The following is a 17088-nucleotide window of genomic DNA, read 5'->3' as shown; positions in this document are numbered from 1 at the left end:
AAACCATTGGCAGGAATGTGAATTGTGTCACGCGGAAGCCTGAGACAAACAAGACAGGGACCCACTCATAAAAAACCACCACAGGGTACCTTTAAGGACATGGGTGTTTTGGTGTCTTCAGAGACCGTTACCTATGTAACACATATTTATATGTAGTTAACTTGTTAACTTGTAGCGTGGTTCTTGCTAGTGAAGTACAAATTAAAATAATGTTGCTTATAAACTTCTCAGAACATAGTATTAACAATACTAAAACTAATTTGTTTATGGAAATATTAATATCAGTGTTCCTATTTCTGCTTTTTTGAAAAACATTGTATTGCATATTTTGTATGAAATGCTGTATAAATAATGTTTCATAATTATTATATTATACTTTGTTACACATACTGTAGGCTACTTTAACTGCACTTACCAAACACAAAGTCAGCACAGTAATCACATATCCATGTCTTAATTTATTGTGTCACTGACACATAATGGGGCCAAAAAGGAAAACACATACTTGCTATTACCTGCTTCCAGCATACCATGGAAAAAGAAAAAGAAAAAGGCCACTCTTTTTGTGTGTCTAAAGATCTCTATAAACTTTAAAGAGAAAAACAAAGATTCTCCAATGGACTCACTGAAGAAAAGGAATGTAATAGACACAGTGAAATCCTAAACCTTATATGACGCACAAGATTCCTTTGTGTTTGAAATGTGATGTACAAATAAACTGCTGGTTGCCTAGAAAGATTTCCACAGGGTGGAATATTCCTGAAAGTCTTTCCACAATACTACCAGTTTTGTTTATGTGTTCTCAAACTACAGATTTAGAGGTTAAATTTGACTGCCTCCCTCTCTCTCCAGCTGACCACAGTGCCCTCTACACCAATGTGGCTGTTTGCCTTGCTGCCACCTTGACTCTTCTGGCCTTGGCTGCTGCCCTCCTCTTTTTTAAAGTAAATTTGGTGCTGGCTTCCAGGGAAGTGATGAGACATTTTTCCAAGTGTAAGTATTTCATCAGGAGGATATGTGCTTTTCTGTGGATCATCAGACTGGATACTGCCAAGATTTCCCTCGTGCTTATTGCTCAATTTCATCTCTTGTTTGACATAGTAAAATAATCAAACAAGGTGTAACCATTAAGAAATGAACACAGAATTAGTTAAATGGGAAATAAAACCAACAGGAATTTATACAAGCAGAATTAAGGTAGTTGAAGTGAATTCTACAGAATTGAAAGATGCGATGATGGTCGCCCTCATCTTGTCTTCTGTACAGCTCCAGATGGGAAGCTGTATGACGCCTTTGTGAGCTATCTCCATCCCGACACCTTGAGTTCAGCCGAGAGCTTTGCCCTGCAGATCCTGCCTGAGAAGCTGGAAAAACAACATGGCTACTCCCTGTACATCAGAGGACGGGATGACTGCCCTGGAGAAGGTCAGGAACAGACACCCGCTTCACATTTTAAGGTGTATTACAGTAGGAATTTTATTGTAAACATGCAGAATTATGGTTACATCCAGCCTTTCTCACCAAAACGTGTTTTGTGTATCCTTGATGTCTAATAAATCATACACACATCCTTTCATTTGATATACATACAAACATATATTTTACTTTAAGGTAAAAGCCATTTTCACTTACCATTAGATGTGGCGATCTGATGTGCAGGCCTAGCCTTCACCTGTTCCTCTACTTCCTGCTGTATGGCTTCCATGTGCTACACATTTGCATGACACATAACATGAGATACAAACAAAATGGAGATCACAGCACCACTAGTGGTAAAAAAAAATATCCATAGGGCACTTTTTAAAGGATAGGTTCAAGTAAGTCATAAGTCTGTCTTCAAACAACAGTCAGGTGTCCATATGAACAGTGAAAGAGGTTTTCCTCACTGTAATCATTATTCCTGTTCATACTGGCTATTAAAAGATCCCCTTCAAATGTGCTTTCAGTGTAACTGATGGGGGCCAAAATCCACAGTGTGTCCACACAGTCATTTTGTGCAAAAATGCATTTAAAAGTTGATGTGAAGCTTATATGAGGCTTTATCAGTCAGAGTTAGTCATATCAAGTGGATGTTTCCATTTCTGTTTAGTACTCATTTACTTTACTTTTTTTTCATATGGATGCAGCATTAAGCCATCTCTCATGCAAACTCTCACTCTGAAGTAGCCATCGTATTTTGCCAACTTCTTCTCTCTATTGTTTTTCTCACAATATTCTGTGGTACACAACAAGGGGCTATTACTTTTTCACATGGATGACGTAGGTGTTGGATAACTTTTTTGCTTCAGTAAATAAAATTACCATTGTTTACTCATGTTGCCTTTGTTTTAGTTTCAAATTTTTTGAAGATCTGAAACAATTTAGTATGAGGAGGAGGCAAATACTTTTTCATGGCACTGTTGTTTTTTTTTCCTTTATTTATTTCATTTTGTCAGGGGTTTATACAATTTCTGAGTTACTTAGTGATTCATTTAAGGACACTCTAGCATCCGATATCTAGTGGATGGGTGAAAAGTGAAAAATGTAGTGAGAATAAAAAAATAAGCGTGGACATTGGAAAAAAGATTATGTAAATAAGATTCAAAAGTGTAAATTAGCGTAAATAGTGTAAATACATGAATAGCTGCAGGTAGTTTTCAGTTTTACAGTATGTGCTGAGATTTTGTGACATTTGCCTCTGAACCTTATGCTGAGTTTAATGGAAATCAGTTTGAGTCCCTCAAAGCTCTAAAATGACATTAAAAAGACCTTGTTCCTTGTCCTTGTTGCTCAGAATATTCCACAGACCACAAAAGATAACATTTCATCTTGTAATTTGGGTGAACTTACCTTTTAACACTGAGAAAATAAACAAAGTTGAAAAGCCTAGAAGAAGATGGATATATGCCTAAAAGCTTATGCTATGCTTTGGAAAATGTTCAACTGTAGTTTCACTACTAAGGACCACACCATCAACAAGATGTGTTTAAATGATTTATTAAAGAAAAAGTTTGATGAGCGATGTTCTTCCATTTGCTTGCTTGAATGCGGTGTGGGGAGGCTTCATAGGGCACCCGGGAAACAATGAACTCCCCCAGGACCCTACAAGGGGAGGAAGGAGAGGAGAAACAGGAAGAAAGAATAGGTTGGGGGGAGGGGTGCAGAATATGAGAGCAAAAGAGGAGGAGAGGGTTAGGTTGGTATTTATAGGAATGCCAGAAGTGGTGTGGTTGAGGTGTAGTCCTGCTCCTGTTTTACCTTGCAGTAATGATTTGTTTCCTGTGCTTAATCTCTTACAGCAATGCATGATCTCATTGCGTCTACCGTGCAGAGATGCCGCAGACTTATAATCATCTTGTCAGCCGAGGCAAAATCCTCTACTGATGGCAAAACAGAGGAGGCATGTCCCATACATAATGACCAAAACCAGCTGTGCTATGAGCAGAAAGTTGGCCTTCATGACGCTTTGACTCAGAACGAACCACGAGTGATTCTCGTGGAAATAGGTAAGGACAGACTCAGACTCATGAGGATGCATTTCAATAAGTGAGCATATGATCGCACATCTGAGAAGTTAAGTCCAAACTTAGCAATCTAGGCTAATGTAGTCACCCCACTGGCACAAATGGATGGTGTTTTGCAGACATCTCAAGCTGAGGTCTTTATGGTTCCAAAATTTTCAAACATTCTTCATGAAGGACACAAATACAGAGAGAACACCAGCACTGACAGCAGCAGGATTTGCTATTGATGATTAGCAGTGGTCCAAAATAATGACAAACACGTGTTTTAAGAATCAATGTACTTTAACTTTTACTTTTGGATCCACTTGGTTATTAGACATACATCACAGACCCAATAGAACATGACCCTGACTCGACCTAGTAAGAATGAATATAGTTTGGATATGGCTCCACTCGAGTCCAGGGGTCAGGTCTCACTTATTAGGATCTGAGTGGATCTGTGAAGACTCTAATATGATTTCCAGCTTTCATAATTTTTTTTAACAAGAAAGTTTGATCTCCTTCTGTTCATAGATACAGTAACTTATAGTCAGCACTATGTATCCCAGATGTGTCAGAGCAAATCCCCAAAAGGTTTGAAGAAACTTCTGGGAATCAGTCACTACTGACCAATCTGATAGCTTACAGCTGTGACATTTTTTATGTTTCACAAAACTAAGAGTCTCCAGTCATGCTAGTGACTCTATAAGGCTATAAAGTGATGATAATCTATTCTGAGGGGGACATGAATGCCTGTAACAAAATTCATCTATCCAATAGTTGCAGAGATATTTTAGTCTGGAGCAAAGTGAAGGACTGACCAGCTGACAGACCCACATTGCCATCCTTATAGAGCAATGTTACTAGCATACTTAAAAACATCAAATTTAAGTCTAAGGTCATAATTCTAGATAGATTTTGACCACATAGAGCTGAGCCTGACATGGTGAGTCTGAGGAAAAATCTGTGTAGAGAATAAACCCTTTGATTTATATTACAATATTTAGCAATATTTGGGGCAAACTTTAACCTTTTTGCACCACTAGTAGTAAGGATTTAAAAATAGCAAAGCTCTGTGCATTTATCATCAGTCTAACACTTTTGTCTTCTGGTGTGTTACAAGTTACATGGGGCTGCAAGTGTGGGGATAAACTTGCTTGTTACACTAAAAGTCAAAGTTGAGCACTAACAACTGGAAGGCCAGAAGCTGTGAAACATGCCACTGGGAAACATGCTAAAATGGTTTTTACTAATGATTGTCAAGGTTTGATACAATACATGTGTTAATACACTCAATATGTTTGTTGTAATATATGGTCACCATTCTGTTCTATTCTACCAGATGGTCCGGTGGATTACAGTCACCTACCAGAGTCTTTGCACTTTATAAAGAGGAAACAAGGAGCTCTGAAGTGGAAGACAACCTCTCTTGGAACCCACAAACTCAACTCAAACAGACACTTCTGGAAGAATCTGAGGTACCACATGCCTTCAGTGCCTGCAGGGACTCATCAGACTGTTGTATAAACCAAGTTAAAAACTGATTGATACTGATCGGACCCAGCATGGATGCTTGGTTGTCAGGAAACAAATGTGCTTGTTTCTTGGAAGCACCTCTATTCTCAACACATGGAAACGAGACCTCAACTTCTTTGGCCCTGACATTGAAGGACCACCTACTCAACTGACGTCCTCTATTTTTCGGCAGATTAGACACAGGACCCTCTGTCCAAGGCTGTTCAACTTGTTTGATAACAGTCAGGATAAACAACCTAACCAGTTTCCCTCTTCAAATCGACAGTTAGAATAGAAATTTAACCATTAATTTTTCGCTTGTCTGTCTAAAAAAATATTTCAGAAGCTAAACGTAGCTGGATAGTTTGCTCTGTCCTGTCAAATTGATGACGACAGTTTTTAGTTTTGCTGCGCTGCTAAACATAATGAGCTCAGGATTTATCAGGATGATGACTGCTTTACTCCAAACAGTTTCACTGTATGAACCTGGACTATGTGTGTAACAGCTGACCTACTGGATGTGTAGAAGAATACAGAACATTAATCAACATTAGCATAATCAATGAAGTTATGCTGTTGTATCTTATGCTTAAATGCACACGGTGTCTCTGAATGGAGAGATGCAGCTGCGGGGAGATCGCTGCATCTCTCTCTATCTCTCCCGACGCGGAATATTTAATTATATCCTAAATATTTATCCTGTTATCAAACAAGTTGAACACAGCTTTGGATGAATAACAAACGAATTTGGTCTTTGAAAACGGAAATGATGTCCGTGTTTATTTGCATATAGAGCGGGGAAGTGAGATCCGATCACATGTGGTCACTCAGGACGCATGTGGAGATGCATGTTAATGCCAGGTGTAAACAGACACACTTAAAGATGTCCACTTGTGAACGGATCACCCGAGACGCATGTTAATACCAGGTGTAAACAGGGCCAGAGAGGTTCAGTAAAACAACAGAAGAAACTTCTTGAAAACTGCTCAACTCTGTTTTCAAGAGTTAGATAATGATCAAAACGAAATGTGAAGAGCACAGTTATCTGCACAGTCATGGAGCAGAGAACCTTGATGAATTTCAGCAAACTTTCAGCTGACTTTTTGTCCTTTAACTCCAACAGAAATAATGCATTCAGAGTGTGAGTATAACATTAAACCTACAACAACAGATGTCTGACCCCATTTCTGTTCTACTGTCTGCTTTATGTGCTCAATATCTGACAATGGTCATACATACAATATACATATGAGGCCTGGCTATGTTGCAGTTGGCACATCATCTCTAATGGAGGTAGGGGTTTCTAAAGACCTGATGTATAATTAGACATATGGTATTTGAAAGCTTAGACTTTATTTTGCTAAAGATTGCTCCAGATAGAGTCCTTATAAAAAACTGATATTTATATTCCCTTTTGATGTATTGTGTTATGCTACACACATGGACAACATTCTTGACTAGAGTGTAAGCTTATGCTCTCCTATTTAAGTGCTTGATTTTTTTTACTGTATGTTTTTATGAGCCTAATGAACTGCTGAGCGTAATGTGTTTCTCATGTGAGGGATGATTAAACACCCTTGATTGGGGTTGGGTATTGTTTTTATGATGTCAAATCAAATTGAAATTCAAATATTAGTTATTTATTCTTAGTTTCTATATAATACTGGTTCTGATTCCTTGAGTAGGAAAAGAAGCCAAAGCTATATCTATTTTCAGCAGAATACACTGCTATGAACATTTATTTCTCATAAATAATGAGAGGTATTGTGTGAGTCTTTTGCTCAAAAGCCAAAAGACATTTTAATCACACTGTTGAGTACTTGAAGTTGATAACTAACCAGGGGATATGGAATAAAATATTACGATTGCCAGAAATATAGCAGATTAATTTCAAGGGATCAGTTGATGCAGTAACTAACTCATACTTATAGGAAAAGGAGGCATAGCTCTTGCAATATAAAATCCAGTTTCTCTCCTCAGCTCTCCTCAAATACAATGTTTTCTCAATGGACAGGTTTGAATCACTCATGGAGCAGGGTGACTGCAGTTGCTTGAAGATTTCAAGGTTTTTTTCTGCCTCTGCTTTGTGTTGCTTTAGCCTATTACTTCCATAAGTTCTGCCCCTTTGTTTAAAAGGAATAATTCAACATCTTGGGAAATATAGTCATTTTTGAGATGACAAGAATCAGACCAATGTCATGTCTGTACATTCTGAAAGGAACTGGGATGCAGTTAGGGGAACAGCTATGTCCAAATTTAAAAAACATTCCCTTTCAGCTTTTCAGCGTGAGACAGGCAGTGCCGGAGACAATCTCAGCCCGGTGCTGCCAACCTAGGCAGAGAAAGCAGGAATCATGAGAGGCAGCCGGCAGCATATGCAAGGCACAAGAGATGTGAGAATTGCTAGCAGACATGATGAAGGTAAATTCTTCTGCAACACTGGAAGGTGAATGAAGTTCATAGGATGATCACTTCTCAAGGTGGCTGAGTGAAAAAGGGAGACGAGCAGCGAGAGCACTGGGGCTTTATAGGGCTGAGGGTGCTGCATAGATGCCACCCCCCAATTAGGTGGCTAGTGTAAAGATTGTCTCTCAGGTACTGAGGCAGAGCCACGCAGGGTAAACCAATAGACAAGCCCATTAGAGGGCAGAGCATGTGCGATGTAGAACTAGCGTGGCTAAGACTGAGACTGAAATATCTCCTCCTAAGAGAGTGTGTTTGCTCCTTCACTTCATCAATAAAAAGCCCACAGAACTGGACCCCGATCCATAGCTCTATCTGGGCTACAACTGACCTCTTCTAAAGAAGAAGTGAAAGCTAGTCCATGCAACTCGGACTCAAAAGGCTAATTTTAGCAGCAGCAGCGTTAATGTTAGTGAAGGTGTTGAACATGGACCTCATAAGTTAAACTGTAATTACAGTTATTCCCTGTTATACACAACAAATCATATGTTGGCATCACTTTTCCAGCAAATAGCATATATGATGGTTAGCATTAGCTATTGGGCAATAGTATTGGTAATATTTATATTAAATGAATATCATATCTCAAACTGAAAATCTGTTGCTTTATTATATTACATATAATATTGTATACTGTCATTGTAAAAACTGTATGTTACACAGTCTGAATATAATCATGTATGTAGACAGTTTAATAATCAATGCAAGTCATACACTGAGTTATCAGTTTATTTTCTATACCCATTTACATAAATGGAAGTGATTCAGATGTACAGTGTCTGTTGTATTTACTTGTCTCCTTGTGTATGGCTCTTTGACCATACTTTTGTCTTTGTCAGACTACTTTGACTGTCTCAGAACAGACCAGCATCTCAAGTTCTGCACATCCACCTGACCCACAGCTGCACTCAGTCCATACACAGTGGGAGGACCCTGTATGACAGGATCATGACTATGGCTAGATGGTAGGGATGTGCATAAGGCACCAGTATTTGTATTTGTATCTATATTTGTTGAGGCAGCAAAATTATTTGTAATTGTATTTGTATTCGAATAAAAGTGGAAAGAGGCTTAAAAATCCTGTTTTTGTTTTTATTACACTGTTAATTTTAGAAAATTAAAGTGTTACAATAACTGTTCATGAATTAACTCACGTTATTGCAGACAGACCTCTACCTATTTATACACCCATAACACAGAGACAGCACACCGTATAACGTGAAAGGAAGAACTTCAAAGGCAATTATTGCTTTGCACTTTTCATTTATTGCCAATTTTTTACAACCTAACTTTGTGGAAAGGAGAGGGGGAACAACAGGTTATGGAAAGTCCCTTGGGAGCACTTTGCATGTCAGTAGCTCAGCTTTATCTCTGGGGAACACTCCCAACTCCAGGAGTGATAAGGAAACTAGGAAATGTACGTCATGTAGCAGGTGAATGTGGCTCCCCTCGTTGAGACCTGCTGATAGAAAAACTTGAAACAACAGTTTTTGGTGAATGGATATCATGTCTCCTTTCTCCATCATAAAGTCATACCAGCATTCAGCCAGTGGGTAGGCATAGAATCAACAAATAGTTACAACAATAATTACACACTTTTCCGCCTCTCTTAACACCCTCTCTCGCAATTTTGTTGATACATTCGTTGAATACAATATCATCATGTACTTCCACCATGAACCTGCATCTGCACCATTGCAAACCTTCGACAACACACACACACTTTATGGTTTCATCACAAATAAAAGAGGAATTTTTAGTTTGGAATTCAGTTTTAAATAGTTTAAAATTAAATTATAACTGAGTTCCTAAAAGACTTCTTAAGTTAGTCTCTTCTAGCACAAAAAAACACTGTCCTGATAAGAATTACCCTTACTGATAGATTCCCTGAATCTTGCACAAACATTTCCTGTTCAGTCTTTCAGAGAAACATTTTATTACACTTCCTCCTGCATGTTATATCAGTGGACTTCATGCATCCTGTAACAGTTCTTGTATCTTGTTTGTCCATCTCTCACTTTTTATAGTCAAAAATAGTATTTTTCAAATTTTTGTCAAACAGAAGTAATATCTTGTTTGTGGTCTACTTTTTAAAATTTTGACACAAATACTGTAAACATTCTTACTTACTGGACATTTCGTGACAAATGTTTCTACCTAAAGAGAAACACACACCAGCAGCATATGATGCCTGTCAAAGCACCCACACCTGTGAACTGTTGGTTGGTCATTGTTGGTTGACATGTGTTAGTCTATTTATAAGTGTTGACACATGTCAGCTCTTCAGAAACGCAGCAATTATGGCACATTTACTTTCCGGATTAACACATCTTGTCTTCCGTACCTACACCACTTCTTGTTCTTCTTCTTTCTCTGTCATCATGTTGTGTTTAGTGTGTGCAGCAATTTATTTGCATCAAAAGCAATTATGTTCTGCATTGCTTCTTATATGTACCTAGGGGTACACCAATCTCTGCCCCATCTTCACAAATCGAATCACAAGACATTTGGCACTAAGCCTTCTCGTCTTTTCATTAAATTAACTTAATTGTTGGCAATTTGTATAGAAGTAGAGGTGAGGGAGTATTACCTTAGTAAACATCATATCAGATCCTGATCTTACACAGCCAGTCAGCAAATCTGCACTGCAAATCTGCACAAAAACTGCAGGGTAATGTTACCGCTTTGCTCTTTCAGCTGGGCGCACAGCGTTAGCTTGGATGTGAAGTCCGGTAGCTAATAAATGATTATGAAGCTAACAGTCCAACAGCATCTTTCTTTTGTTCAGTTATTGCTTCTCTGCATTTAGGACCAGAGCTGAGAGCGTCTGTCCTCCGCTTCCATCATCTTGCACCCATTCATTTTGAAAGAGCAACGGCCAATGAGGAAACTCCAACACTCGGCCGGCCAACCAATGGTGTAAATTCATCACTCACTCAGGCACTCACTTGCTCACGGACAACTGCGGTTATAGGCCTGGTCCATGGCTGGTCCAGCCAAAAATATTTAGCAGCCTCCACTTTTCTGACAAAGGTTTCCACTGGATTGTGGAACCTGGCTGCAGGGATTTGCTCCCATTAAGCCACAAGAACATCAGTGAGATCCAACACTGATGTTGGGTGAAAAAGCTTGGCTTGGAGTTGGTGTTGCAGTTCATCCCAAAGTTGTTTAATGGGTTCTGGGAACTGGGAAAACCATTTCTTTATGTTCTTGGTGTTTCTATGAGATGTAGGGCTATACTGTTCAAATAAAGTTATTGATTGCAAAACCATAGCCTAAAATTAGTGTGGCAAACTCTACGATTTCCCCTACACAGAGCCATCAAATAAAAATTCCACAATATAATATTAAACTCGAGTGGTTTTTATGTTATTTTATCCCTAGTGTTTATTTTTTTGACATTCATTTTATTTTATTCTATTTTTGAAACTTCATTGTTTTATTGTTGTAATTTTAAGTCCTGCAAAATTTTATTTATTGTTGTTTTAATCCTGCTATGTGAAGCACTTTGGGCTGCATGTTTGTATGAAAGGTGATGTATAAATAAAGCTTAGTTAAGTTGTCACAGCTATGAGACCAATAATAATATAATCAAAAAGTGATCATCATTTGAGATGTTACTTTTGCATGCAAGATAAGGACAGGAACATTGTCACTGTCATTGGGTGCATGTCACTATGCTTTCAACTTTTCCTCCCTGTCTGGTCATTCAAGACTTCTGCTGCAGAGAAAAACACAGCAGATGTCATGCAGATATCTTTCATCAGACTGATAAATCCCTTCATTGGAAATCTGTGAGGTCCATGCCAACTTACCTTCCAAGCCCAAAGCACTGATACCAGCAACAGCACTAAAATATTTAAGTGAACTTGCATGGTGTAGTCAGTCAGTTATTTCGAGGAGGCACAGTTTCACAATGATTTTAATGTTCACTCCAAACCACGTTATTACCAGTATTTATCTGCTTTGGTTTATGGTAAGCTCCCATGCACATGTCAAGTTAACACATTTTTTGGAAAAGACTGATATCAGACTGATTTAAGTCTATAAACATAAAAAATAAAAAAAAACTACAGGTGACCGTGGGTCCACCCACCAGTATGAGGAGGTCTTGTTCTCATGCATGTCCTCACCTGCACTGGTGAGAAGGAGTTGGGAGAAATACCCGGACATGGATGTTAGCAGAGCACTGTAAAATGTTGTCTTCATTCTCCTCTTATGTTCAGGGAAGGTTTGACATACAGTAAACAGCCTTACTCAAACCATCTGACCTCTTTGTCTAAGATCAGTATATTTTGGTGGGTAATTTTACAGGAAAGGTCATTTTAGTGTATTGTGAACAAATATTTATTATATTTGTTCACAATACACTAAAATGACCATAAATTCACAGACTTTTCTGTTTCATTGAGGGTACATATTATATGTTTACACATTATTTCCTTGTTTTGAACATAGTAAAACCTGTATTTTAATAAAGAATCACTGTAGATATAATGGGAAATTCCATAACAGAACTGTGTAATACCCTAAATTTACAGAGATTATGTTTAAATATAGCTATTGTTCATGTATTTTGACATACAATACTTACATTATCCAATAAAAAATTTTTAACATTACAATCCTCGAAAATTACTAACTAATACTGTAAATGTGCAGAAATTCCTTTTTGTTAAAGTACATATTCTATATTTATACATTGTGTCAAAGTTTGTTTTTTTTTAACTTGGAGAACCATAATCTTACAGGAAATCACTGTAGGTAGATAGGTCAATTTCATAAAGTAACTCCTAAATAGCCTAAATTTACAGTGAAATTTAGCTATTTTTGATGTACTATGTTTGTTTTTCCACTGTCCAGTGAACTTTTTTTTAATATAATAGTTCTCTAAAATGACAGATTAATACTGTAAATTGATTGTATTAATGTAAATTGATTTTATGTACTTACTGCATTTTAATACGTAATTTCTTAGTTACTATACATGAAAAAACAGTACTTTAATAGGAGATTACTGTAGATAGACTGGGTTGTTTCATAAATTAAGTAATAAATGCCCTAAATTTACAGTGGTTAACTTGAAAGGTAGTTGTTTTTAATAAAAAACATGAATAACAGCCGTTTTCCAGCAGTTCAATGCACATTTATCAACAATAACAATAATATGCTGTAATCTAATCAATTCTGACTGTAAAACTTGCTCTATATTTTTTGTAATTTTGTGTTATGGTCAATTACTGAAATTTGGCAGTATCCATCTGGAAACTTTGCTGCCAGAGTTTTTACTGTTTTTTTACAATGTACTCTATTCTCCAGAACAATTACAACTGACTAAGTGTTTTGTACGAATAGTGAAATGTCTTGAAGCAAAACCCCAGCGATTTTGATTCTACTTTCTCAACATATTAGGTTGTCAGTACTATATTTGGCTTTTTCCATTGTGTGTGCAGTGATGATTATATTATTCTATTAATTAATTAATTATAATAATCTATGGGTCTGGGAGGCAGACCTCCTCTCTACATCTAAGAGTAGGCTTAAAACTTTCCTTTTTGATAAGGCTTATAGTCACACTGAGTAAATGAATGAATGAAAGTGCATCCTAACAGCGCAGCTTATTTTCTGTTTAGCCGTTCAGGTTCAGAACAACAGATATGCATAAAGCTTTGCTTTTTGTTCAGGACTTTTCTTTTGTAAGATTGCATTGCTTGGAGAACTCTGCCGTGAGCACCGCGGTTGTAGGTAACGCGGATTTTCAATCGAAAAAACAAGGAAGCCGGACGCCGCCATTCATATTCTCGTAGTACTGCGCGATCTTTTTTTTTTTACTACTGTACCACGTCATCACTCCAGAAAAAGGTGAATGACACGGTTGGGTCAGGAGTGGTAATGTCCGGGACAGCTGTGTGTGTGTGTGATGGGGCATTCTGCGGTAGGTATGGCTAATCGCTACAAACTTAAGTATAAAATGAAAGAAAATCTCTGATGTAGGGAGGAGCGAGGTTATTTAAAGCTTTATAAACAAGTAAAAGAACTTTAAAATAAATTCTAAACGATACAGGAAGCCAGTGCAGTGTCTTCAACAGTGGGGTGATATGATCCATTTTCTTTTTAGGTAATCCAGTAAAAAGGGAATTAAAATAGTCTAAATGGCTAGTAATAAAAGCATTAATTAGCATTTGGGCATCTCTCTGAGTTAAAAAGGTCTGACTTTGGCAATGTTTCTGAGATGAAAAAATTATATTTTAATGACCTTGTTAAAATGAGAATTAAAATTTAAATCAGAGTCTAAAATCACTCCCAAGTTTGTGTTTGTGTTTTAAACTGTTGACTAAGCATTGAGTGCAGTTTTTCTCTTGCTTATAGTCAGGGCCAGCCCAGGCTTGCCTTGTACCAGCCCTTAGTTATGCTGCTATAGGCCTCGACTGCCTAGACTTCCCATGATGCACTGAGCTTCTCTCTCCTCCCATCCCTCTCCCACTGTACACATTCATGTACCATAAATGCATGTTACTAACTTGGCATCTTCCCCAGAGTTTTGTGCTTTCTTGTCTCACAGGAGACCTTTGGTTGGTGACCACACAGTGCCTCATCCATTGATTCTGTAGATTTATTCCTTGCCCGAGAAAACTGCGTCACTCCTTTCCAAACTGTTTTTATTAACATTTATGGTCATGACTTCCAAACTCAGATGACATGACTCATAAGTTTTCACATGAGTTTTCACATGTTTCACCAACAAGCCAGCAAACAAAATGGTGCACACCTCTTGTGCCAACCTGAATGGACAGGTGGTGTTAGTTATCTCATACCTTCATGCCACCTCATGCACTGCCTGTATCAAGCATGATTACAGCCTTTGTCACTATGGAACATGCACAGTCAAATAAAACATGACCAATACTTGGCACACTGAGTTTTCCGTGGTAATACAACACTCTACCTCCCCACCCCTACGTGCGTATGTATTTCCAGGGCTGTCTTTCAGCAGTTTCAAAGGCCAGCAGCTGCAGTAGAGAAGGAAAGCAGTGTCTTGCTTGCAATATACTCTCTGTGACATCCCAGGAAACATCCCAAAAGAAAGAGTACTGTAATAATGTAGATTGATGTTATACTGATTATCGGTATCCAGACTATTAAAGGTTTACCCGCAAAGACAATGCCTACATTTCCAAAAGAGAAGTCTTGAACAAAGAGCAAAGCTTTATGCATATCTGTTGTTCTGAACCTGAACGGCTAAACAGAAAATAAGCTGCACTGTTAGGATGCACTTTCATTCATTCATTCACTCAGTGTGTTTCCTCATTGAAAAGTGCTCTCAATCATCTACTTAGTCCTCTCTTAGTCTCTCATCTACTTAGTCCCTCCAATGAGTCCTCTCATTGGGAAGCACTGACAGTCATCTCTCTGACTTTGCATATATCTATAACGGGGATTCATTTCTTTAAAGTCCTCCATTAATTCAGTCTGGGAAGTCTCCAATCTTTAGGAATCCCAGAAGCAGACAGGATTAGGGGAACATGCATGGCTTTGCCCAGTTTAAAGTATGCCCTGAGCTCAAGAACAGCCTCATGCTATGGGATATCTGCAACTTGACTATGATCTACTGATAAAGTTTTGATGTAAAGTTCAACCCCCTGTGCAGTTGATTCAACCTTGATACTTAACCAAATAGCCTCTGTGGCAACATACAAGCAGTCACGTCTTTGTGAATAAGAATAAGATTTTTTTTTCTCTGTTTTGTTAAGAGAGGGTGAGAGAGAGAGAGAGAGAGAGAGAGAGAGAGAGAGAGAGAGAGAGAGAGAGAGAGAGAGAGAGAGAGAGAGAGAGAGAGAGAGAGAGAAGGGTGGGAGGTGCAATTTGATTTCCTTTTTTGTCTTGTGCTCATGTCAAGCTGATTCTGCTCACCAACACTGCTGAGCAATAGCAGAGAAGATATAAAATCACTGTAGAAGAACATCACAGACAGTCTAACCGGATCTGCTCCACCTCTCAACAAACTCTTTCATGAGGTAAGAAAGCTTTTTAATTTGAACCCTGTTGCTGCATGTTTATTTGAATATGCATTATACTTTAAATACATAATCTTGTCTAAACTGAAGAGTAGAAAAAAGAAACTTGACATAGATCTGAACGATAAAAGCAAGAAAAAGAATTACTTTTAGCCAGAGTAAATATTTAAATGTAATTACTGAGAGTTGAAAACTTTTTTGGATAGGCAAAAAGCAAGTTGGTATTTTCAAAATGCTGTCTCTTTTTTGAGGCTGCAGTGGAGCAAGTGGCTTCATCTGTAAGTGTACCTTTTATGTAAAATTATACTAGTGTTAATTGCATGATGTTATAATAACAGCCCTGTGAGGGAGAGGAAAACATACTCAAAGAGGGACTGTGTGTGATGGGTTTTGTTAAATGGTTTAGTGATCTGTTATTTCCACAGTGTCTGCACATGGCAGGTACAGAGTGATTAAAACTGTACTAATCAACATTTCTATATCAACAGTGGATCAAATGACTACTGTACATTTACTATGTACAATGTGAATGGGCTCACCTACAGATAAGTGTCTATCTCTGCAGCTCCACAGCTTTTTAGCCTCTTTAAGCTCATTGTTTTAGTTTTCTGGCCCACAAACTCTCAACAACTCTGTCTCTGTTGGGTGTGTAAATAGGCAGCTGCTTACTAACACATATGTCACTTAATCATCACCTGTTAAGCGATGAATGAGTGATTTAGTGAATGTTTTTCCAAATCTACAGCTCAATTCAACTCGTAATGGTTTGACTAGTAGAGTGGGGTGCCAGTTAGGTCCACGCCTAACAATATTCTCCTTGAGAGTCAATATTTTTTTTAGTTAAGTCAACCGTCCACAGGACTCAAGTATAGAGCATACAAACACAATACTCACTTGAACCCTCCAAAACACCGTTCAATAAGCAAACCATATAGTTTGAACCAACAACAATAAACCACCACAACAGCAATCTCTCAATGCAAAAAAATAAGCGTATTAAGGATTCAAGTGCAACCAAAACAAAAATAAATGTTCCCCCTCAATAACCCCCAAAACGAAATATTCTTCAAAATAATATTCTTTCCAAATCAGAAAAACAGTTCAGTTCAGTTCGTTTCAAACAATAGTTCAATTCCGTTCAGTTCAATTGCAGCATGAAGACCCACAGTCAATTCAGTTCAATTTCAGCGTGAAAATCACAGTCAATTCAGTTGAGTTCAATCGCAGCATGAAAAAGAACAGAAAACCCACCCATAAGGAAAACAAAACTCTCTCACTAATTTACCGGAGTACCTTTTTGTCTCGTGAGTCCTGCTCAGTGAAGTCAAGGCCGTCCGTGCGTTTCCTTCCACATCAGACGATTATCCGCCGTAGCTCCACGAGGTGCATGACATCCAAGATTGCATTGCTTGGAGAATTCTGCCGTGAGCACCGCGGTTGTAGGTAACGCGGATTTTCAATCGAAAAAACAAGGAAGCCGGACGCCGCCATTCATACTCTCGTAGTACTGCGCAATCTTTTTTTTTTTTTTACTACCGTACCACGTCATCACTCCAGAAAAAGGTGAATGACACGGTTGGGTCAGGAGTAGGCGTGTCCGGGACAGCTGTGTG

At 38.1% G+C, this 17088-nt stretch overlaps 2 protein-coding genes and 1 long non-coding RNA gene across 3 annotated transcripts in view; 2 read left to right on the top strand and 1 right to left on the bottom strand.

Annotated features, from left to right (window-relative positions):
- The window catches only part of LOC121906846 (interleukin-1 receptor type 1-like), a 23068-nt gene extending 17621 nt beyond the window's left edge, over window positions 1–5447 (top strand). Inside the window, exons 8-11 of the mRNA XM_042426010.1 lie at window positions 853–993; window positions 1267–1425; window positions 3279–3485; window positions 4825–5447. Coding sequence (XP_042281944.1) covers window positions 853–993; window positions 1267–1425; window positions 3279–3485; window positions 4825–5009 — 692 coding nt within the window. The 3' untranslated portion in view covers window positions 5010–5447. The remainder of the gene's footprint in view (window positions 1–852; window positions 994–1266; window positions 1426–3278; window positions 3486–4824) is intronic.
- Window positions 2961–17088, bottom strand: LOC121906847. Its single transcript, XR_006098745.1, has 2 exons — window positions 16769–17088; window positions 2961–3081 (listed from the first exon to the last, which is right to left on the bottom strand). It is a non-coding gene; the product is annotated as an uncharacterized LOC121906847 (long non-coding RNA).
- LOC121906845 (interleukin-1 receptor type 1-like) overlaps window positions 15335–17088 on the top strand; it is a 34098-nt gene continuing 32344 nt past the window's right edge. The window contains exon 1 of the mRNA XM_042426009.1: window positions 15335–15475. The gene's annotated coding sequence lies outside the window, so the exon portion shown is untranslated. The remainder of the gene's footprint in view (window positions 15476–17088) is intronic.

Source organism: Thunnus maccoyii, chromosome 11 (assembly GCF_910596095.1).
Source record: "Thunnus maccoyii chromosome 11, fThuMac1.1, whole genome shotgun sequence".
In the NCBI taxonomy this organism is placed as follows: domain Eukaryota; kingdom Metazoa; phylum Chordata; class Actinopteri; order Scombriformes; family Scombridae; genus Thunnus; species Thunnus maccoyii.
This window is presented reverse-complemented; position numbering and strand designations above follow the sequence as displayed.